General features: G+C 44.8%; 1 protein-coding gene across 1 annotated transcript in view; it reads right to left on the minus strand.

The window, feature by feature from the left end:
* Positions 1-10,787: 10,787 nt before the first annotated feature.
* The window catches only part of scn8aa (sodium channel, voltage gated, type VIII, alpha subunit a), a gene marked incomplete at both ends in the record, with an annotated part of 57,998 nt that continues 43,428 nt past the window's right edge, over positions 10,788-25,357 (minus strand). Inside the window, 7 exon segments of the mRNA XM_083656358.1 lie at positions 10,788-11,947; positions 12,223-12,493; positions 12,655-12,759; positions 12,853-12,990; positions 13,149-13,202; positions 13,665-13,949; positions 19,410-19,532. Of these exon segments, the coding sequence (XP_083512484.1) occupies positions 10,788-11,947; positions 12,223-12,493; positions 12,655-12,759; positions 12,853-12,990; positions 13,149-13,202; positions 13,665-13,949; positions 19,410-19,532 (2,136 nt within the window).

The following is a 25,357-nucleotide window of genomic DNA, read 5'->3' on the forward strand; positions in this document are numbered from 1 at the left end:
ACTATCACTGTCTCATACAGAAGGCTTTATGGAGGGACCGAAGTGTGTGTGTGTGGACATTATGACATCACGCATGGCATCACTTAATGATGACATCACAATCGCTCGAGTGACATCACTGATAGAGACACACTGCGTAACGCGTCATCATTCAGAAACCACGCCCAAGACGGGGGGAAACGGAAACCCCCCCTCCAATCCTGGCGTTCTCCTATGTCACGTGCATGGTTGCATGTTGCACAAAAAGATCGTATATATGGAAGATGAACACGCCAACTTACTTCTTGCCAGCTAGATCCACATTTTTCTTCTCGCCAACTCTCAATGGCTTCCTTGTTTTGCTCAGGAGTACAAAAAAACTTTAACTGGCGATTTTTTACATTTGTTGTCTGCGCAGCCCACCACACAACAGCTTTTAGCTATGTTTAATTCAAGGAAAATTACGCTGGTGTGTGGAAATGAACGGAGCTTTTCCCCCCCGTGATGGGCGTGGCCTATTTCATGCAGTGTCTCTATGACATTACAATTGCTCGAGTGACATCACTGATGACATCACAATTGCTCGAGTGACATCACTGATGACCACGCCATTGCTCGAGTGACATTATTTATTGATAGCTTATGTGTATTCAATAGTAACTGATTGCGCCTCCTGCAAATAAAATGTAAATCTTCTGTACATCATTTCTAATAAAAGTTTAGCTAAAATAATGTTGTTTATGCATATTTTTCACATTACTTTAAAACAAGCGCAAATACCAAAATACCCTTGATGCAATTCTTGCTGTCTTTGGTAAGGGCAAAGAAGCCTCAAAATACTACTCTGCTCTGATCTGACAGGTACGTGAGATGCAGGTCGGGCGAGCCTAGGAATCGAGCACATGAGATGCCACCACTACCTGCTGTAGCCAGGTAAAAAGCACACACACACACACACACACACACACACACACACACACACACACACACACACACACACACACACACACACACACACACACACACACACACACACACACACACACACACACACACACACACAGAGGATGAAATAAAATAAGCCTGGAGCTGAACTCTGGTCTTGACTCTCGCCATTTTGTAAGTAAATAATAATACATGGACTTTCCATTGCCATCTTTTTTCAACCAAATTCTGTACGCTGATGGATAAATGCACACATTTCATTCATACAAAAAATAATAATAAAAAACTTGGAGCTGACCAGTAGTGGGTGCTGTTGTTTAGTAAATGAAAAGAAATGAAAAGCAGGCAGCCAGCAGCACAGCTCAGCACAGGCATGCTGATGTGGGAAACAAAAACAAAGCAAAAAAGAAAACAGTGTGTGGGTGTAAAAGGCTTCAGTGTTGCTTCCTTCTGCAATGAAAACTCTATGCATACTAATAGCACGCTCTGTGATAACACAAATCTACATTATTACACAATAATCTTATGCAATGAGGCACAAGTAGCCTACTAATATAGAGTTTTAAGATTTTTGGGGGGGGCAAAAAGGAGAAGACTAGTGGAGAGATGGTGGGGGGTGGGAGTGGGGGGAGACTGAAAAATGTGAACCTGCATGAGGTGCAGCTGGGTGTGTGTGTGTGCGTGTGTGTGTGTGTGTGTGTGTGTGTGTGTGTGTGTGTGTGTGTGTGTGTGTGTGTGTGTGTGTGTGTGTGTGTGTGTGTGTCGGAAAGGGGGGGGGGGGCTCTTGGCCACTGGTCATTGATGCGATGGAGAGCTCCCTCTCTGGGCTCCGTCCTGTCCTCCCCGCAACAGTCTGGCTCTCTGGGGACAGAGCAGAGGGAGGAGGCGGGGGAAGCACCAGCACAGCACAACACACAGCCCCTCTGATCCTCGTCAGGTCTGCGAATGGGATCAGATAGTAGGAAAAGCCCCTTTGCTGCTGACAGAGCCGGCCTGACATTTGCCAGCAGGGTGCAGGAAGGAGATATAAGACTAGAATAGAGGATCATGGAGGGACAGTGAACAATCTATGGCTGACATATTGAATGGAAACTGTGTATGGGATGCATAAGCCAGTGACTCTCAACCACCCCCCCCCCCCCCACATCAAGGACCATCATTTAGACCACATTAAAGACCACAGACCACTCATTTGAATAGAATATTTTTTATTGGCAGATATGATTTTGTCCAGAATCCCAGGACTGTATTAACGACGAGAAACTAAGACCAAAACCAGTCATTCTTCTAATATTCTTTAATTATTATTATCTAATTATTGTAAATTTTGTAAATATTATATTATTATATTTTGTCAATATTGTAAATGAAATAATAATGTTGAAGCTTACCAATTCAATTTGCTTGGGACCCTTTGGAACCCCCTCAAGGAGCCCCCCTGGTGGTGCCCGGACCCCACGCTGAGAACCGTTGGTATCAGCTGTTGGTGGTAGTATTAATAATAATAATAATAATAATAATAATAATAATAATAATAATAATAATACAAATAATAATAAATTAATAATAGTAATTGTTAGTATCGCTGACACAGCAAATGTGCATGAAAAACAAAGCTAAAGCTCCCCTCTTAAAAAGCTAATTGTTGTAAGGGAGCGGGGGGGGGGGGGGACCATGTTGTGACACCTTGAATCAGTACCTATAATTACCCACAGAGGAAGCACATGCTCCTGTATATGTGGCAGAACACCTCCGAGGGGAGAGGAGAGTGTAGGTGTGGCTGTCTCCGAAATAGGTCGCGCTGTGTAAGCCTCTCCTCCCGCACACTCAACACATTTGGCTGTGTGTGTTTGGTCCAGTTCTCCCCCTCTCCCAAACTGCCCCAGCAGCAGCCAGGGACGAAGCATCAGCACCGAGGACAGCTCCTTGCGCCCCCCTCATTTTTATTATTTAATTTTTTGGGGTGAAAATTTGGACGCATTTCTATATTATGATTCTGTTATTATTTTGGGGTGATTTTTTTATGTCTGTGCATGGTGGTGGACGCGAGCTGATGTCGGCACTGGGCCAAACGGGGAGTGTGTGTGCTGCTGACTCAGCCTGGACTGGCTGCTGCATCAATTTATCTGCACTGCAGTGCTCCTCCACCGCTCCCTCCCTCCCTCCCTCCCTCCCTGCCTGTCTCACTCCCTCTCTCTCCCCTCTCTCTCTCACACAGCCGTCCTGCATGGGAAGAGAGAGCGAACGAGAGGAGCGATGGTCAATAGGCGATAAGGACCTGCTGGTAATTGTGTGGATGAATAGTTAACGTCATAGAGAGAAAGAGGGGGGGGGGGGTCATGCAAAAACAATCCTGAGAGAGGGAGGAAAGGCGTGGGATGAGAGAGAGAGAGAGAGAGAGAGAGAGAGAGAGGGGGATGCTGGGAGAGCAAAGCGGTCCATGTGACTTGGAGGAGAGAGCCAGGGAGAGAGAATAGAGAGGCAAAGTGAACGTCACTTCCTGCTTCGGCACTGTACCAGAGATTTTCATCCGCCATTTATTTTGCCATAGACATTTCGTAAAATGCTTATAAGAAGAGTTTTACTTGGTCAAACCAAACGGTTCAGCCAACGCTATAATCGGGAGAGACCATAGAACATTTCACTCGGACCAAAACCTTAAAAAACAACATCGAAAAAATATTTTCTTCAAACCCGCATTTTTTTAACGTTTTGGTCCGGGTGAAATGTTATGCGATCTCTCCTGTTTCTAAATATATCTGTACCGTTTGGTTTGAACCAGTAAAACCCTTTTTATAAGCATTTTACGAAATGTCTATGGGAAAATAAATGGTGGAAGAAAATCTCTGGTACAGTGCTGAAGCAGGAAGTGACGTTCCACTTTGGCTCTCTATGCTGTGATGTAAAAAAAGGAATAGGGGAGGAGAGAAGGGAGGGGCTCTGTGGCGAATGTACCATCTATTCACAGTGTGTGTGTGTGTGTGTGTGTGTGTGTGTGTGCGTGCGTGCGTGTGTGTGTGTGTGCAGCAGGAGAGGACAACTCCATACATCATTTACATACAATTCCATCTACTCACCAAAAAGGGGGTTTCCTCTCCTGAGTCACACACAGATCGATATCCATCCAGCGTGGCGAGCTCCGCCCCTATTCACATGCGGTTATGATGGGGGTGATGATGATTGTAATATCATGGCCCCTGGGCTATTTGCTCTATGGTGGACCACAGACAAGAAAGAGCACATCGCAGCAGCACAGATGGACTGACTCGCACAATGGAGGCTGTAACAAATGGGGGGGGGATGTTAACATGGGCCTTTTAACAAATTCAATACGTCCATTAGACGTGAAAGGCTGCCTGCCCCTCAGCACAGCAGTGCCACTCGGGCTCCATGATCCACTTACATCCTCCTGCAGGCTGCAGCACAAGTCAAGGAATCCACACAAAATGGTGACACGCCACTATTTAAAGTGATAATACAGAAGATTTTCATGTAAATAAATGTATGTTAAGTCACTATCTATCTGATAGTGACTTAACACAATGGTGATTGACAGGCCCGCCGCACCCATTACGCAGAGTACGCAGACTGCGTAGGGCATCATGTGACTGAGTTTTGGTGCCCTCAGTGAGGCCACTCACTGAACAGCAGGCCAGACGCCGCCTACTGGTTTACTAGTGGTTTTATTACTTTATTCAGGGTTAAAGTGGGTGCATCTCATTGTAAAATTGGACTCTTCAAACGGCCCAAATTGGGCTTCAAACAGCCCAAATCTGTCTTCAACTGGCCCAAATCTGGCTTCAACTGGCCCAAATCTGGCTTCAAACGACCCAAATCGGGCTTCAAACGGCCCAAATCGGGCTTCAAACAGCCCAAATCTGGCTTCAAACGGCCCAAATTGGGCTTCAAACAGCCCAAATTTTTCGCCGCCGCCCTTCGGACGCCGGCACGCACGTCGGCCCATATCGGCCTGGCCTGCTTGGTATCTAATGCCCGGCCTGAATTATGATCCCAGTCCGCCCCTGCTTGCATGTACAGTTTAACAATCGCTTGTTTGCTGACATGTACAGTAATTCTAACAATTGTTTGTTTGCCACATGTAATGTAATGTGAGATACACTAGTATCGTTCATAATTAATGATTTTGCAGTCTTTCGTTTGACAGTTATTGAAAGTTTTGCGGGGGGGGGGGGGGGGGGGGGGCACCACAAAACAATTACGCTTAGGGCACCCAAATGGCCAGCAGCGGCCCTGGTGATTGAGCCTATGGCCCACTGATGGAAGCCTTTGCATTTTCAGTATTGCAGCATTTATGAACTTGGTGTCTGTGGTGATGACACAGGGTGGGCGGAGCTAACACAATAGACTCACTCTGTAGGTTCACAGGGTGGGCGGAGCTAACACAATAGACTCACTCTGTAGGTTACTGTAGGTTCACAGAGTGGGCGGAGCTAACACAATAGACTCACTCTGTAGGTTAGTGTAGGTTCACAGGGTGGGTGGAGCTAACACAATAGACTCACTCTGATAGGTTACTGTAGGTTCCTGACAACTCTTGTGTGAAGTAGGATAACAAGCAACCTTTTTCCGGTCTCTGCGAGCATTGCAGGTGGTTACTATGACCAAACAAAACTGAGTAATGTCACATAACACTGTTTGGATCTCACCTGCAATTACTAATCATCGCCAATAGGTGTCACCCAAGAGAACAAAACTGAAATCTTCTGTATGATCACTTTAAAGTGGCAACAATGAGTTTGAAATATGTGTGATCTCTCCAAAAAAGAACTCCAGCTCATTCAGAATGCTGCTGCTAAGAGTTATAACAAGGACTAAGAAAGCGGATGATATTACTCCAGTTCCTAGGTCCTTACACTGGTTGCCAGTGTGTCATAGAATAGATTTTAAAATACGGTTACTAGTCTACAAATCACTTAACGGCCTAGGCCCAAAATACAAATTGCTCCCACGCCACGAACCGTCTAGACCTCTCAGGTCAGCAAGGTCCGGCTTACTAACTGTCCCTAGGATCAAATCAAATCATGCTTCTGCTAGCTGGAACAAACTGCCTGAAGACCTCAGATCTGCCCCAACTTTAATTACTTTTAAAAATAGACTAAAGACTTTTATGTTTACCGTCGCTTTTAACTGCTGACAGCTGTTTTTTAGGAGATGTGTGTGGCCTATAAAGGTTTGAGTCCAACTATTATAAAGGTTATGGACATTTTTAACTGCTGCGCCTGTTGCTTAATGCACCTTTTATGCTCTTTTTCTGTTATGATGCTTTTAAATGTATATTTTATCCTCTTATTCTTTTATTTCCTTGTGTCAACCATTTTATGTGAAGCACTTTGAATTGCCTCGGTGTATGAAATGTGCTATACAAATAAACTTGACTTGACTTGAAGGACAGTGGAATAGAACATCTAGAGAAGCATTGACCAAATCTGTTTAAATAGAGCGATAACGTTTCTTCAGTATTATCGAAACCGAACATTTTGAGGTGACCATGTTGGAAATACGTGTTCACACTTTTACATGTCTATCCCCTGGATTTTGTTCTGCGATATCCATCAAATCAATCAATCAATCAATTTGTTAAGAAACCAACACACCAGGTGTAACTGGAAGGCTGCTTTATTGGTAAGAAAAAGGTTCGTGCTCAAATGAAGACAATCTTTCGTATGTTCTTACTAAGAGTCCAAGTGGCTGTGCAACACACCGTCATATTGTACTGTATAATCCTCTTTTATCACGGTGTCAAATGATAACAACAGTTTTGAAAAGCACTTTTTAAAATGTTCAGCGAAAAGGAAAAAAACGCCCATAATAAACCATGCTAAAAAAAAAAACGAATGAGTCCTATAATAATCAAATATTGATACAAAAATAAATTTCAGATGGAAAGAACAGAAATATAGAAGGCAAGCTGCTTTTTCACAAGCCAAGTGGGTGACACACATATAGCACTAAGAACAGGACATTTTGGAGTTTTTCGGTTCACATCACACACACACACACACGGTTGAATATCACGATGATGAAGTGGGCGTGTCTGAATGATCCTCCGGCAGTAATTTATGACTTTGATATGTCCCTGATTCATCTTGTGCTCCAATATGATCCCCCCCCCCCCCCCCCCCCCCCCAAAAAAAAACACCCTCCACAGTTTGGAGCCATTTTTCTGTTTGGGTTTTTGTTATATGAAAGTTGTGGCATCGTCGTCCAAATTTGCAGAAAAAAAGCAGAAAAGGCACATGCCATTGAGTGGAAACAACACTTGGAAAACAAACCGTCCGAACAAAAAGAAATGTGAGGATGAGAACGTGTTCGAACCGTAACGGCACTGATGTGTGGGTCCCAGGGCCCGGAGTCGTCTTCGGAGTGGACGAGGCAGTCGGTCACACCAGCTGACTCCCTCTTAGGAACCAGCAGATCGCTGGTTCAGTTGGCGGGCAGTGAAGGGAGTCAGTTGTCTTGTGTCCTTGTGTGTGTCTGTGTTCCGTGACTGGTGGGTAGTGTGTGCTGTTATATTCAGTGCAGGTGAAAGAGATATGAGACAGTTAAGTGAGAAATGTGCTGGTAACAAATTTTCCTCTCATCATGATCAGGCTACAATCCATGGCAAGCAGCTCCAGTTATCATCGCAACATGAGCTATTTCCCCAACCTAGGAGGGTGCTGGACCGACCAGTTTTAGACATCCACTGAACGCGTTGCACACAACTCAAATGTGACAAACAGTGTTCTTCTGTTTAATGTATATACATATAGACATATATATGTATACATGTATATATCTTTTTGTATTATATAATATCTATATTTCATTCAATTTCCGTCAACAAAGTGAAAAGTGTCTCAAAAAATCCAAAAGGTAACAAATGTGACAAAGGGCATAGCTGGAAGCCATTCTATATTATTGTTATTATTCTTTTTTTCTTTTTTGATTATTAGTAGTAACTTTTTAAAATTCCGTTATTTACAAAAAAAAACACAACAAAGCATGCCGATAAAATAAAAGAATATAATACAGTATTTATAGTTTTCTCTCAAAAAGTTCATTCTTTTTCAGCGATTGTGCCATTTACATCATAGCCTGCACTGTACATATATTTGTTTTTTTTTGTTTTTTGTTTTGTTTTGTTTTGTTGAATGTGTCATTCTAAAACATTACATCCAAGATGAACATGGGCAAATTGGATGGCGTTACTCACTCCACCTCCTCCTCCTCCTGTGGTTCTCATTGGGAATGTATTTGGTTTCAGTGTGCAGCAGCCAAACTGATATCGGAGAGCTCATAGTGTAAACAGACCTCAGGTAATGTGACAGACAGGGGGTTCTGGTACAGGCAGTGTTAAACACAACACACCAAATGGCATTTTAGTGGTGTGACTGTGGACGCCGGAGACATGTCCGGCCGTCCACTTTGTAAATAGGACCATCACTCCTGTGTAGAAAAGAAACGGTAGATGTACCTAAAAGGAGGCAGTTGTGTCTCGCTGACGAAGCCTCGTTTTTCCTCATGGAAAAAGACCCACAAACGCTTATTGTACAACGTAGCTGCGTCGATGTGAGGAACCTGACTGACTTGTTCTACCTCGGCAAAGTGTAGCCTTTTCCTACCTTCGTCTCAGGCAAGTTCTGAAGCGGGTCGTGATAGCGTTTGAAAAGCCTGCAAAAGTGTGCGAGAAGATGGTGTGAGCCTGGGTCCAACACCACACAGTGTTTTAAGAGGTCCCACAAAAGCACAATGATACACTGACAAACATGGGACTTTCAGCACTCCACTCAGACCACAGCAGTGTTCTCTTCCCCTGCTCCTCTTGTCGTTCTCTGGTTCTCGTGGCAGTCAGTCTAAAACACCTGAAGGGAGGGGAGCTACCTCTTTATTGGTCCATGTGTCCTGTATTATCTATCATCCACCCACCTCCCTGCAATATCAAACAAATTTTGTTCTACAGTCCAAAAACCACGAGCCCTATATGGCCATCCACCTACCATACATACTGTACATGCTGGGCACGGCAAGGCATGTCCTCGTGAGGTTCTCTGCTGCTTCAGATGGTCAGCGTCACACTCTCACTCGTCCAAAGCCTCTTCTGACAATGATTGCATCATCACAAGGACATCAGAGAAGGACTTCTTCATGACTTCTTTTTTCTAAAGCGGGCAACTCAAAGTGTCTGAAAAAGGCTATAAGAGACACAACTCAGTGTGGAATCCTAAGAAAAATCCCAATGGGGAACTGACAGAGACCCCCACCGTAAAAGAGAAACCCTACTGCTGTCCTTTCCCCAGGAACTAACGCATAAGAGGGGAATATCTATTGACACTTGAGCACACCACGCCCTCGCTCGCTGGTGCCCCCTGTGGATTTCCTTGGCGTGAAAACTTCACCTGCTCTCAATGCTGTAACAGAGACCACCAGGTCAGGAACATGACTGCTGGATGCATGTAAGTAAACAAAGAGATATAAGCCCCAGATTTGGTTCAGAACTAGAGAAACGGTGCCTCCAAATCTGTGCATCCTCGCCGTGAGGATAGTCTGGTCCCTAATACTCCTCGCCCCTACTATACTCTTAACATTCAGAGCAGCAAAAAAAATAAACAATAATAATCTAATTTGAGTTGTTGCACACTCTGACTGAGCATTTGCCTCTTAGCGCTTAAATCCTTCATTCACATATAACTCTGAAGATGGGCTGGATGAAAAGATCTGCCAGATGATGAAGAGCAAAACTGATGAAGGGCAGGATCATCCCACTATCATCCCCCAATATTATAAATCAATCATTTTTCCATATTCCTCTTTTCCCAGTTATAGCTCTCCTAATTTACCCCCCAGTGGACACCCTCACGCCACTGCAGCGCTCTGAGAACTCATGTCTTGTGTGGACTATGATTACTCATGCATGATTCCCGATCAAAACATGCCTTCATGCAAGTCATTTCTATGCGTCGAACGAGCACAATAATTACGATTTTTCTGGAACTCGGTCTGAGCGAGTCCCCTTCAGCCCAAGTCAAAACAATGACTAAAAAATGACCCCCGCCCCCTCCTCCCCCTCACCCGGTCAGTGTGAAAGCCCATGTACAAAATATCTTTTTTCAATGTCAGTATAACAAAGAGGAGATGGAAAGACTAGTGACGTGAGCTAAATGGTATCTTTTTTTTGCTGCTCAAATAATGTAAAGATGCAAGTATACTCAGCACAAACAAAAAAACTTTGTCTACTGCTCTGGGTATATATATATATATATATATATATATATATACACCTGTCTACTGCTCTGGGTTTCACCCTCCCTCGCTAGCGTTTCCTTCCTACCTAAACTTGCTTGGTTGATTATTTGTTCCTTCTTGATGAAGATGGCAATGTTACAGAGCCTCCCTTTAGACTGCTAACACAGTTCTAGTGGGATCTGTGCGATCCGATCCTGTAGAGGAGGACCTTTTGCTGCGGGCGGGTGGGGGTCCACGCTTGGTGGATGGCAGGAAATTTGCAACTCTCCAATCATTTAGCAGAGATTTCTGTCCCTTGGCAGTTGGTCCCCAAATAAATGTGTGACATTGGCCAGCACACTATAAGTCATTATTTCTCGTGGTACTTCCTCATTTCTAAGAACTTGGTCACTATGCAGCAAACTTCCATGGTAAAACTGATTGTGTTTGGTTTGGTTGTCATTGACGACAAAAGAAAAACCATGTTGCCTCAGATGTATTTGAGTCTGTAAACTTTTTTTTTGTGTGTGTTTTTTGTTGTTTTTATACTCGCAAATGATCACTTTTTGTACATTTGTTGGGGTTTTGGGCTCAGTCTCATCTCACTAATGTCTTATAGGATTACGGTCACGGAACCCCTAACACTTGGATTCCCGCTCGTCTTTTTGGTTTCTGTCCTCTTTCCTGCCCCCCTTCTCCTCGTTCTCCTCCTTCTTCTCCTTGTCGGGTTTGGTCACGCTGTCGTACGAGGGGAGCGAGGCCGTGGACGGCGTGCTCTCTTTCTTCTCTTCCTGGTTGGTCCCGCCATTCTCGAGTTTATTGTTGGTGAACGTTCTCCTCTTGAAGATGATGCCGCGCTTAATGAGGTGTATGCGGTAGGCGTTCTGGATGATCCGGGCGGAGATGTCCTCCTGCCTGCGGCGGAGGGTGGTGGTGATCGGCTCGTAGGAAATCTTGGAGGGGTTGGCCGCCACGAATCGCTCCTCCATCTGCGCCCGCAGCATGTCCAGCTCGCCGCTGTCGCCCAGCACGCGCTTGGTGAAGGCGAACAGGATGTCCAGGCAGTGGATGCGGTCGCCGCTCACCATGGGCATGTCCATGGCGATGAGCTCGATCGTGTTGGGCTTCGGCACACGCAGCGGGTGCTCCAGTGTGTCCGCAAAGTCACCCAGCTTGGCGAAGGTGATGAACTGCGAGGCGGTGGGGTCAAACTTCTCCCAGATCTCGTAGAAGGTCTCGAAGTCGTCCTCGCTGAGCGGGTCGGCGCTCTCCTCCGTGGCCACACTGAAGTTCTCCAGGATGATGGCGATGTACATGTTGACGACAATGAGGAACGAGATGATGATGTACATGACGAAGAAAAAGATGCCCACCGACGGGTTCCCGCAGTCACCCTTCACAGAGGTGCCTGGGTTCTCGTGCAGCGGGTTGCAGTCAGGCGGGTAGTTGAGGATGGGCAGCAGCAAGCCGTCCCAGCCTGCCGACGTGGTGATCATGAACAGGCAGATCATGCTGTTACCGAAGGTCTCAAAGTTGTACATGTCGTCGATGCCCGCCCCGTGTTTGACGTAGCCAAAGTTCGACATGCCAAAGATGGAGAAGATGAACATGACCAGGAAGAGCAGCAGGCCAATGTTGAACAGGGCCGGCAGGGACATCATCAGGGCGAAGAGTAAAGTCCGGATGCCCTTAGCTCCTTTGATCAGCCGGAGGATACGGCCGATACGGGCCAACCGGATCACCCTGAACAGGGTCGGGGACACAAAGTACTTCTCGATGATGTCAGCCAGGAACATACCTAGAGGATGACAAAGAACGGAAATGTAAAGGAGAGGAAGGGATGGTAAAAGAAAAGAATAGAGAATATAGAATACAGTCAGCAAGTATGCTTTAACCACATATTTTGACCGCCTTGACTGTGTCGGAGTCTGTGTGAACAGCTTAATCTACAGTCTGCATTGAGACTTTGGTGAAATAAATGGATTATCTGTCCAAGTCTCAATCAAGATCACCTGACCTACAAGACCAACCTCGATAAAACACTGCTCCCCGTCTCCCTCCTCCCTCACTCACCCACGATAGACAGGATCACCACCACCACGTCAAAGACATTCCAGCCGTTGGTGAAGTAGTAGTGGCGAAGGGCAAAGAGCTTGAGCAGGAACTCGGTGGTGAAGACCACGATGAAGATGAAGTTGACCCAGTAGAGGACGTTCTCGGTGTCGTCCGACTGGTCGTCCGTTTCCACCATCATGGTCACCATGTTGAGGCAGATGAGGACCATGATGCAGATGTCAAAGACCTGCTGCGTCACAAAGTCAAACACCATGCCCTGGATCGGGTTCTAATAGAGGAGAAGACACGATGGTGACAAAATCAAGATGAACCCAGAGCTACATTATATTATATGGAGAGTTTGACAATTGAGAGTTCAATCAAAACACATCACTTCACTTCAAAATCCTGACATATGATTCAAGATCAGGAACCCTGAGATAGTGATACCTGTGGTCTAGGAATCGGTTTTTGTGGCTTTTTGGAACCCAGTTTTTTCATGGCATTGTAGTACTTCTTCTGTTCCTCTGTCATGAAGATATCCTGCCCCCCAAAGTAAAGGGAGACACACAGGTTTGGTTACAATCATATTCCAACCAAACCTACTGCAGCATGCAAAAAACGGTGGGGCGGTAGAAAGGGTCTTATCTTTTTCTTCTGCTGGTTGAAGTTGTCAATGATCACACCGATGAAGAGGTTGAGGGTGAAGAAGGAGCCGAAGATGATGAAAATGACAAAGTAGATGTACATGTAGATGTTGTCTTCATAGATGGGCTGGTCTTCCACCTGGGAGAGACGCATCGTGTAAGAAGGTACTGTTATCGTATTAGGACAACTGAAGACCTGCTTCTTCACATGGTCATACAGTCGATGCATCATCACAGTCTGACATACGCATAAACGAGCATTACAAAAATATTGAGAACAGAAGGAATAATATATACCTTTCTGGAATCTACAGCCGCGTACATAATATCCATCCAGCCTTTGAATGTAGCCTTTCAGAAGAACAGAAACACGGCTTAGATACATTTGCGAGAACCCAAAATAGACAAGAGCAAGAACATGATAAATTATGGAAATCCTCAAAGAAGACTCAAACTCAAACCGAAACTGATGTGTGTCCTGTGGTAGAGCTTGTGCATGGAGAGAGAAACGAGCAGATGAAGAAAAGGGACGAAGAAGACGAAGAAAGACAACAACAACAACAACAACAACAGACACAATCATAAAACACATAGAACATACAACACAGCGCACGCCTCAGAGCACTGCGGAGGAGCAAAAATGGAGGGACAAGTGAGAATAACACATCTGGTGAGACACTCAAAGGCAAAAAGAAAAACACGGAGAGAAAAGTGCACAGCAGGATGAGAAAGAACGACCGAGTTAACAGGCGAGTAAAGAAGTCGGAGAGAGAGAGAGAGAGAGAGTGGGGTGATGATGGACTGGACTCTCACCACTTGCAGCAGGGCCAGGTAGCCGGCGCCCACGTTGTCAAAGTTGATCTTGACGTTCTTCCACCGGACCTCGGTGAAGTTCTGCTGAATGAGCGCCAAGCACTGGGTCTTGTTGTTGACCACCGACACGTCAAAGTACTCCTCGGACGTGGCGTTCCAGCAGTAGTAGTATTTGCCCGCAAACAGGTTGACGCCCATGATACTGAAAATCAGCCAGAAGATGAGGCAAACCAGCAACACATTCATAATGGAAGGGATGGCACCCACCAAGGCGTTGACTACCACCTAGAGCAGAACCGGGGGGGAAGACAGGATACGACACGTGTGAGAACCTGGAGAACGTGCACGCGTGCGTTCAACACCCCCTCCCCACGAGACACTGCATACTGCTATGGCGTAACACTTGCTATTATCGGAAATGCAATTGAACCTATATGTCTACAGGTGACGCTCTGGAGAAGAGTGGCATTTCAATCCTATGATCAGGGTAGGAAATTAGCAGGGGGCTCGGGGCAAAATGCCCCTAAAAAAATCTAGAATTGCCCTTGGAACTGGGGTGACGGGGGCTTTTAAATGCCCCCATAAAATAAAGAGTTGAATACTTTCTGTATTTTAACATTATTCTGTATTTGTAAAGCGTTATGCGCGACTCGGAAATGGCCAACTAGGCATCTGTACAACCCCCGCCCCTCCTCCTCCTCCTCCTCCTCCAGAAGTTGTTACCTTCTGGCAGAAGATTCAGAGCCAGCAGATACAGGCGCAACCGCTACAAGCTCTCCTTCCTCCCTACCTCGATTACACTTCTTAACAAACAGCCTGCTCTTCCCCCCAGGCTGTAGTAACCCATAGTATAGGTGGAGGCAGTAGGAACGGTAATCTTTGCCCTTCTTATTCTATTTCTTTTACTTTTCATTTAATCTTATTTTAATGTTTTATTCTTTTACTCTTTTATTCTTTTATCCATTATCCCGCTGCTGGTTTTGTTTATTGTTGATTTTATATTCTTTTACCTACGGGTATGTATGATTTAAACAAATTGTGCAATAGGGCTGTGCAATTTCATGTCTCAGTTGGCATCTCCACACTGTGTCTTGGTGCAATGCTGTGTCTGTCCTGTTTGTGTTTACTTGTGTTTTTGTAACACAGGATGTGACTATGTGCACTTTTTGCCCAAGACAAATTTCCCTTCTGGGACAATAAAGTCTAAATCTCATCATCATCTCATTTCATCTCCTACTAGCGTTATTGACCTCAGTGACAGGCAGCACAAGCTAGCTGGCCAGCTAGTTCACTCATGTTTTTACCAAGTACATTAATAACAGGCCAGACAGTCAACAGTATGTTGAGATAGGAAATGCCTATCTTTTGACAGATGTGACACATTTCTCGTGTCTCTACCGACTAGCATACAAGCAACGCAGGCTACTGCAGTGTGCTATACTGTGCTGAAGAAGACTGGAGGATGAGGAGGAGGAGCTGTATCAGTCCCACTGTAATTAGAGCAGCACTCGTCATGTGACTCGGAGACGCTCTTTGATCTGATGAAGCATGCGGCTAGAACCGCCTTAGGAGGGATGCTCGAGCACGTGCACACACACACACACACACACACACACAGCCAAACAGACACACGCGCGCGCACACACACACTCAGACATGTGCACGCATACCACTTCCCTGTGGTTTTATGAAGCTTATGATGTCAAAGAATTTAATTTCAAATTATTATTATTAATTATTGTTTGCCATACCACTATGCAGTGTCTACTCTAACCACCCCAACCCTCTTATTAGACAATCAATATTCTTTAGTCTTAGCAACCCTTTTGCATAACTAAGCCCACATCAAACAATATTAACACTACAGCAGTTTAAACAATTGCCTAGGGGTAAATGTCCCACCACCAACCCCCCCCCCAAAAAAAAGTCTAGGCCTTTCTAACAAGCAATCCAAATTCCCATAGAGCTCAGCACAAAGTGGACCAGCTCACTACCGGTGTTATATAGGCAGGCCAACCAGCAGCTCTCAGGCAGACAGCTGAACATGCATGTCTTTTGCAGACTCGTTTGCGCAGCCATATTCCCTCCTCGTTACAGACAGACAGACAGGGGGAGCTCTAGAGCAGGATTCTCTCAGCGTGTGGCGTGCATGACCTTCACAGGTGGATTCATGTTTGAATCAAGCCCCCAATTTTATCATCAATTGTACTTGACCAATTTCCCCTCTGCTGCCCCCGGTGGCTGCTCCACCCTCTGCCCGATCTGGGGGAGAGCCGTAGACTAGCACCGTGCTTCCTTCCGCGACAGCCGGGGGGAGCTTCGCCGCAGGTTGATTCATGTTAACACGGGAGAGAGGAGTGAACTCACTTGTGGTGTGCGGAAGGCAGAGAGTTCAAATATTGCAACTAGCCATGTGTGTGAATTATTCGAGGAAACTGGCTTTTGGGGGCGAATAAATTTGTAGGCATTTGAAAATTCGAACGTAGATTCTTATGTCATAAACACACAAATCATAGTTCACAGTCTGCTGAACCTCCCACTCCACCCCCCCCCCCCCCCCCCCAACAGGACGCTGCACCCGCTGAGAGAATGATTGTTTGCTCTATCTGAGGTCCAATTGAACCGCTTTCAAAGATTCATAGTGTTTTTGAGAAAGAAATTGGGGCCATGCTGTATGGAAAGCATTCTCAAAAAGAGGGAAAATGGCTTTCAAAAGTGCATAATGTGCATCGGCAATTAGAGAGTACATGCGTGTTACAATATGGCACTGTGCAATCTCAAGAACCGCTCAAATCAATAAATAAAGAAGATAGAGACATGTGGATAGAGAGATCATGGCTAAAGAGATCATGGATACAACAGTACTTGCTTGCGGGTCTGACAAGACCGTTCTGGCACTTTATACGGGTGGTATCGGTTCTGTATCTGAAAATATCTACAGCCCAATATGGCTGGTGCTTAGACCAAAGCCTATGAGGCTGGAACAACAAGTTGTATGTCCTACTGTAGGCTATGTGTTGGCTTGATCCTAGTGAAGATGGGTCATTGAAAAACTTGGGGTTCGGCGATTATTTCCAAAGGCCCCCATGATGACTTAACGCCTTCGATGGCTGTGCCACACTGGCAAGGTCAAAGGGCAAATCATTGTCATTTCAAAAGCGCTGGATGCAATTAAAAGCTAGAAGAAGCCGGTTAGGAAAAAAATGGGTAAGGATGTGTCATTCCTGTACGATGCATTGCTCAAAAAGTCGGAAAGGGATTAACAAGCAGCGTAAGAGAAAGAGAGAGCAAAGTACATAGTCAGAACAGCCCGTGATCATTGCATGTTAAGCAGTGCAATGGGTCCGATTGAAGCGGCGCTGCTCGCTCGGCGCTGTTGAGTTGCGTTGACCTCTGCGAAACCATCGACTGTGTGCCATCAAAACTCAACCAGCGCAGCGAAGTAAAAGTTCTCAGCATTCTAACTCTCCAGAATCTCTTTCGGTGTCATCTCTCCATTCATGTGATCCCTATTCATTCATTTATTTATTGCTTTGACCTCAAAATGTTCCATTTTTCCGTTCAAACAAAAATGGCAACTCAATTGATGAACATAGGCATTGTTGTGGTATAAATTGGTACTGCAGGATCAAATTGCTTCTGTTTCGCTCGCTTGACTGGGCCACCCTCACCTCTCTTACCGCATGTGGGCGTTTGACTAAATACACTCTGATCAAAGCAAATGTGCCGTCATTTCCAACTCCAAAAATGACATCGTTCTATAGTTTTGTTTCCCCCAAAACAAACTAAAGAATCAAACCTATTCAATTTTGTCGATATATTTCATAAGAACATCCATAAAGTTTATCCAGGGCCTAAAAGCGATGATGTCTGCTCATACGCAACGGCATCACATTTTAGCTGCTGGACATCTGCTATGAATGAGATTTCGCTATGAATAGAATTTAAATTAATTGATGAATCAATCAACCCTCTAGATAATTGCAGTGTGTGGTGGCACATGTCCTCTTCACCTGCCGGTCTGTCATTTTTGGGACATATATAGTCCGGAGAGACACATTGTCTGTCTAGGGTTGAGAGTGTTGTCCGAACGCTAGTGGTAGTAATGCTAGTCAACCTATGGGGCCAGCAACCCACCCAGACCAAGAACTCAAAGACAGAGTTGGACTGGGCCCCGTCGTTGCCTCCCAGTTTCACGTCCCGTGGGAGTGGAAGGCAACAGGAAGCCAGGGGCCAGCTGTATGCGCTGTGTGGTGCGCCATCTATGTGTGGTGCCAGGACATGACAGCAATAATGCCTTGTGTGAAATGGCAGCCTAGCATATTTCCTAAGCTTCTGCCCCCCCGTGCCAAACACAAAGCCATACAATTATCACAAGTCATATGTCTGGACCGGATCTGGTTCTGGACCGTGTTCAGGTATAAACGAAGGCCTAATTGACGTTGAACAGCCTGACTGGGCTCGCCTCCAGAATGGACCGTTAGCAGAGCAGTCAGTCAGATGGTTCGACCCAAAGTGCTGACACAGGCAGAAGCTTAACAAATATTTTCCTGCCAAACCCACGACAGTGTGGTTTCTGTCTCAGTCCCTGATGCTGATAGATCCTGGACAAGCAGGAGAGTGTGTGGTGGTGACCCTCCAGCGGTCTGGCCCATGGAGTGAGCAGTGGAGGGGACAAGGGAGGGGTGGGAGGGTGGGTGCTGCACATGTGGGGCTGAAGGGGGAGGTGGGGAGGGTCCAAGGAGAGAGAGAGAGGGGGGAGTGAGATCAAGAAAGAATGAAAGGCAGGGAGAGAGAGAGAGAGAGAGAGAGAGAGAAACCAGGGACTACAGGTGACAACAACCAGGCGCAACCTATCACTACCACCAGTCACAGAGAGGACCAATCGGATCTGTGCGTTTTAGGGAAAGATGGCTGAAGAAACCAGAGGCGCTGCCAACGCAAACGGTTTCTGTCCTGTAAGCCGCTGAATCTGTGCTACATGATTCTGCCGTTACAAAAGCGTCAGATTCCTCTGAGCGGTTGTTATAGCGGCCATCTTGTCAGGAGAGTTTTTGGTGTGACTGGAGGGCAGAGGTTTTGGCGTGCCGCTACTTCCTGGTTCCTGCTGGTTGTTCTCAGTGCCAGATGCATTGAGGGATGGTGTGAGCTGGGGAGGGGGGTTAGGGGAGCAGGGGACATGTGGAGGGGAGGGGGGGGGGTTCTCGATTAAAAGCAGTGGCTGAGAATCAGGCCAAATGAACAGCTAATTGTTAAAAATTAAATAAATAAAAAATATGATGAAAATAATTCAGTTTCTAGTTTGTCACTTATGTGATGAGGCAGCTTTGTGAAAAACATGTCTATTTCTCTTGGGTATTTTTATTTTATTTTATTTGATTATGAAGAAGAAAATCAATTAGTTCTCAGATTTGTTTGTTTTTGTGTGTTTCAGAAATTCAATTGAAACGTGTTGTTCTGCTGGTAACAACAACTTGAATGTTACTTTGACTCAATCTCCCAGCTGCATCATGACTTGTTCTTTGGCTCTAACAAAGGGCATGGTACAGGATAGTGCATGGAAAGGTGACTTTCTTGTCTTTCATTTCCTGTAAAAAAAAAAAAAATCCCCCAAAATATGATTTTTTTTTTTTATAACCTTGTTTTTTGTAGTTTTTTGTAGGTTTTTTTGGATCAGTTCTAGCATGCTTGAAACTGTTGAATGGGCATGCGAAAGGATCAGCTTAGCTTAGCTTTGGATCTTACCCTCATCCCTTCAAAACGTGACAAGGCTCTGAGGGGTCTCAAGGCCCTTAGTGTCCTGAGTGATTTAATGGGCCCTAGATCGGAGTAGCCCAGCGCATTAGCTACAAGGCTGACTATAGACACCTACACAGAGAACAACAGAGAAGGAAAAAGAGGTTCCAAACTGTTAGAAAGTGAGAATATTCACTAGGGAAGAGAGAGACGGCCCTGGCATAGCCGGAGAGGTTGCTTGACATACACACATAAATCTATGCATGTATATACACATGTATAATATTGCATTTATACATGTATATACACTGAGAGAGAAGGGTCAATGTTTTAGTATAGCATTTATGTGCGTAGTATTTTTTTTTAGTAGCAGTAGGACCGTAGTAGGGATTGTTTGTCTGTTATTTTAGGTGCAGTTGACGAGACGTGAAAAGTCCTTTGTACCTGCAAAGAAACTGGTGGTTGAGAGAGAAGGAGAGAGAGAGGAGATATAGACACATAAGACTCAAATATAGAGGGTAAATTAGGCAGAATTAGTCAAGATTACAAGCCAAAGGGACCGGGGGGAGCAGAGGAGGAGGTAGTTGGGGAGAGGGAGGGAAGGAGAGAGGTTACCCTGGAGAAGGTGATTAAAAAACCCAACAGACTTGAGAGCCTTACCCCTCTAACATCTCTCCATGTCGCTCTCGGGCTGAGGCATAAAATCCCATATAATCTAAGACAGACAAACTAATGGAACCTAAGAGAAAGAATACAAGTAAACATGTACAAGTGTGTCATTTGGCCATTTCTTTTCGAAGACATCATATCAAAAGACACACAGCAGCATTTAGAAGCACATAGGAGGAGAGTCACACGGTCACATCAACCACACACACGAGGAACGGGCATGGAGGTTATAAGGGCAGACCAGGGCTAGTTATTAGCACTGGGACGGGCACTGAAAGGACAGAAAGACACGCAGGAACAGTTGAGTTACACACAGTAACACAGTAACAGTTGAGTTACACACAGTTGACAGTTAACAGTTCACGATAACGGCAACACAACCTCAAAGGAACTGGTGCAGCCTGTCTCGCGTCCCGGAAGCTGCCACCAAGGCATTAACCTGACATTGCCAGATGGGGGCGCTACTGTTTGTTTTCACAAACCAAACCGCAAATCGAGGGAATCCAGCCTGCTTGCAAGGCTACCAAGGCATCGCTGCAGCCAAATAACTCTCCATAGTGTTGAAAAGAAAAGGATAGCGTAAATTAAGCCTACTTCCTGCTTCAGCACTGTACCAGAGATTTTCATCCACCATTTATTTTCCCATACACATTTTGTAAAATGCTTATAAAAATAGTTTTACTTGGTCAAACCAAACGGTTCAGATATATTTAGAATCGGGAGAGACCATAGAACATTTCACTTGGACCAAAACTTTAAAAAAATAGTTTCTTTAAATCCAAATTTTTTTGGTCCGAGTGAAATGTTCTATGGTCTCTCCCGATTCTAAATATAGCTGAACCGTTTGGTTTGACAGAGTAAAACTATTTTTATAAGCATTTTACGAAATGTCTATGGGGAAATAAATGGCGGATGAAAGTCTCTGGTACAGTGCTGAAGCAGGAAGTAGGCGGTCACTTTGCCTCTCTATTATTCCGCCATTCACTTGACACTTGCACAGCGCAGCGCCATCGTATATCAATGTAAATTTAGGCAAAGTGGCCTGAGTTATGGTTTGGTAATTGTGACGCCCCTATAGTCCCGGGGCCATATAGCTGATCTAAGCTAAACACATATACAGTATAGCATCGTTAACAAAGGAGGAAATGGAGGATGGAGAGTGTGGTCAATAAGCAGCACTTGTGTTGTGTTGAGGAGAGCGAGCAGCTAGACTCTAGCTGCTCGCTCTCCTCAACACAACACAAGTTAGCAGCTAGAGGAACTGTTTGGCCGCGATGGAGTCACCTCAAGTGAGCTGAGGCAGCCATTACAGGCGGTCTGCGGCACAGGGAAGCTCGCTAAACAAGGCTTCTTTAACTGAATGCAGATTTTTCAAGATTCTTCTTCTTTATCATAAATATGAGTTAGAGCCCGGCCGATACCGATATTAGGGCGTAAAAAAGAATCTGATATTGATTTAGTGCAGGCCTATATAAATATCTTTTTGCGATGATCCGTCAAATATAAAAAAAAAAAAATTATTTTTTAGATTCTTTTTTGGGGCATTTTGCCTTTTATTAGATAGGACAGTAGATTGACAGGAAAGGTGGGGAGAGAGATGAGATGACATGCGTCAAGGTACCACGGGTCGGATTTGAACCTGGGTCGGTGGTGCGCAGGACTAAGCCTTTGTGGTACGTGCTCTACCAGGTGAGCCACTAGGGGACCACAAACATATACATATATATGTTATGGCCAATAATATCGGTCTGCTCTAATATCAATGGGCGTTAGAATTGGCAGATCAGTATTATCAATAATAATAATCAATTCAGTTGCAATGAGAGAGATTTCATATTTAAGAATTAGTCTATCCCCGATTAGACGAATCCTAATTCAGTCATTTTTTGTGTGCGCCATATTTCCATAACTGCAATTTTCTGGGTGGCGACTGGAAGGACTGAAACAGGGGGAGTACCAGTTCCTCAAGAATAAAGAATAATATCAACAGTGAACACATGTTGAAAGCACCTCCAACCAGCCACTCACACCAAACCGCTCAACCAGCCACTCACACCAAACCGCTCAACCAGCCACTCAAACCAAACCAGTCAACCAGCCACTCAAACCAAACCAGTCAACCAGCCACTCAAACCAAACCAGTCAACCAGCCACTCACACCAAACCAGTCAACCAGCCACTCACACCAAACCAGTCAACCAGCCACTCACACCAAACCAGTCAACCAGCCACTCACACCAAACCAGTCAACCAGCCACTCACACCAAACCAGTCAACCAGCCACTCACACCAAACCAGTCAACCAGCCACTCACACCAAACCAGTCAACCAGCCACTCACACCAAACCAGTCAACCAGCCACTCACACCAAACCAGTCAACCAGCCACTCACACCAAACCAAACCGGTCAAACTCACCGCAAGAAGTGCACGACATCCAAAGCTTACCAGCGTCACGGAGGGAGGATTCTAACAAGGCAAAACCTTCATTTTGACTGATGCCATTAGCAACAGAGACAACAATAGACTCACTTTCAACCATTCAAGAAGAGTGGACTGAACGGCAGAAAAGGTACAAGCATAAATTTAGACTTCTTCTTAGTTGTCCAATCTGGACCGTGTTTTTCCAAAATCATGTCCAGGATGTCCTGAGCTCGGTCTATATTTATTAGATTCTCTTGAGTTTCTTCCAAATGCTTACTCTCCGGAACATATCCCTTAGGTCAATCTATACACTTGTTTTTTTAAGGAATTGGCGGGTGAGACCCTACCTGCTACCGTGGCAGGGAGACAGTCAAATAAAGATTTTGCCTTGATCAGTTTGGGGGATAATTGTCACCTTCAGCCTGACCCTTTGGAGCGCCCCCCCCTGGCCGCTGGCCCGCGCTGGGCCAGCTGTGTGGTAGCTGTGGCCTCAGCACCGTCCCTCTCACAGAGCTCTGCAAGGCAAGGCCAATGACTTCTGCTGCTGTGATCCCATGATGACGACAGCACAAACCAAAACGGAAACAAAACAAACTAAAACCAAAAGAGAAAAAACAACAACAAAACAATGATAATAATCTGAGTGAAAAAGAAAGATGAATGAGTATGGCAACAATCTGCCTGACTCCACTCTCACACAGCCACAAATGACTCCTGATCTAGAATAGTTTATAATATATATCATTATATAAATTATAATAGTTTTTGTTAATTAAATAGCTAATACAGGATGCCTATGAATTATTATCCAACAGTGTAAATAAGAGATTGAATGTATATTACTTTGCTGCACAAAAGGCTGGTTGCATTGTCCAATAACAGTGTTGGGCAAGTTACTTTCAAAATGTAATATACTACATATTACTAGTTACTTTCATTTGAAAGTAATACGTTATATTACTGAGTTACTGCTGAAAGTAATATATTACATGTAATATGTTACTTTTGTAATGAGTTACCCCCAACACTGTCCAATAATGACAAAGCAACTCTTTCATCCTCTATACACTATACACTACAATATATGGCTATCGGACACTATAATGCGACACTTCCTTGCTCCTTGCAATGTATGGCAAATACATACTATATATAAAATAAAATAAAATAAAAATAAAAACATTGTCATTATGAAAATCAGGACGAATCAAATGAGGAACAGAAAGATATAGAAACACAGGAGGTATGAGGAGGAACACACTCACACAAAAACATCCAGGCAGACACTCGGTAATGATGGTGCACCCCCCCTTTCTGAGTCCATGGGAATGGTTTCACCCAACAACACAGGACGGCAGAGGCACAGACTCATCGAGCACAACTTTTTTGGGGGGGGGGTTGTTGTTGTTTTCGAGGGGGAGCGCGCTAGTGAAGACCCAACTTACCAAGCTGGCCACCTAGCTGTCATCCACCATCATTACATCTCAGCACAATATCACCACATTCCTGAGGTTAGACTTTCCAAGAGGGAGTGAGAGGAGGAAGGGGACAGAAGGAGGGGGGGAGGGATAGCACTCTTCTATAACACATTCACAGCTTGGGGAAGGTGGCGCACTGTCCCAAGTGTTCGCTTCCACAACACACCTGCAGCTCCCCCACCCACCACCAGGGTGCTGAATACTGGGGGTTGGTGTGCGTGAAGCGGGGCGGAGCGGAAGGGGGGGGGGGGGCATATAAGGCGATATTAACCATTATGCACCTTGGAGTCTACAATGGCAATTATCTGCAATTACTGCATCATAGTGTTAGATGATTAGGATATCTATGTGTTCTATATCTATGTGTTCTGCGTTCTTGTGAAGTGTGAATTGGAAACAGCTGTGCATTTTAGTTTAGGAAATATTTAGAAACTAGGGATGGGACGATATATAATGAACTTCAACATATATATACCAAATTAATAGAAAAATATGACAATAGCATATGTATTGTGGGGCAGAAAAATGTATTGTGATATTGGCGACATTATATTCTGCTGTAGTAATAATCACAAATGAGACAGCTTGGTTTCACAAGCTCTCCACTGAAATCCTGTCACCTGCACGTTGTAATGACATTTCTTAATTGTTGTTTACATTCTAGTGAGCCAGTCAAATGCGGAGAACAAATTTCACACATTCAGGTGTGTGACAATCAGTGGGACTTTACCTTTACCTTTACCAGTGTCATTTACTAAAACGATTTGTGACTCAGAAATCAACATAATTCTGCACAGTCGTACTGTGTTGTCATTGGACTTTTCGAGATTACATCATCGTATTGTGGTTTTATCGAAATCGTGAACCCCATATCGTCGTGTATCAAATCGTATCCTGAGAAACATATCGTCCCATTCCTATTGGAAACACAATGTCACTTCAAGCTGTATAAACTATAAGCTGTATTCACCTTATGCAGAAGAAGAGACCGTCTGGCTTGAGAGACTAACAGGAAGTGTAAATACAATGGGGAAAGTTCCGATTGTATTTACACTTCCTGTGACTCATAAACCTAGTCTGACTCATAATGTGAGTCAAAACTATGGTTTGACCAGGTGAGTCAGACTAGTTTGAGCAGGTAAAACAGCCGGCGTTTTGAACAGGAAGTGATGTTACAATGGGTCAAGTGGGCGGGGCTACATAAGGTGAATAGATTCATACATGGTGTAGAAACTACAGTATGTGTACATTATCCATGAGGTGTAATAAAAAGGGTTTGATTATTACTGTCTGCTTCACAGATCTTAGAATGTGTCAATGTGCCAACCTCAGGCCATTAGGAGGAGTCCATTCACGGGTATTGGCCGAGGTGTTGGACACTGTGGAG

The sequence above is a fragment of the Poromitra crassiceps genome (genome assembly GCF_964638095.1).
Source record: "Poromitra crassiceps genome assembly, chromosome: 20".
Classification (NCBI taxonomy): domain Eukaryota; kingdom Metazoa; phylum Chordata; class Actinopteri; order Beryciformes; family Melamphaidae; genus Poromitra; species Poromitra crassiceps.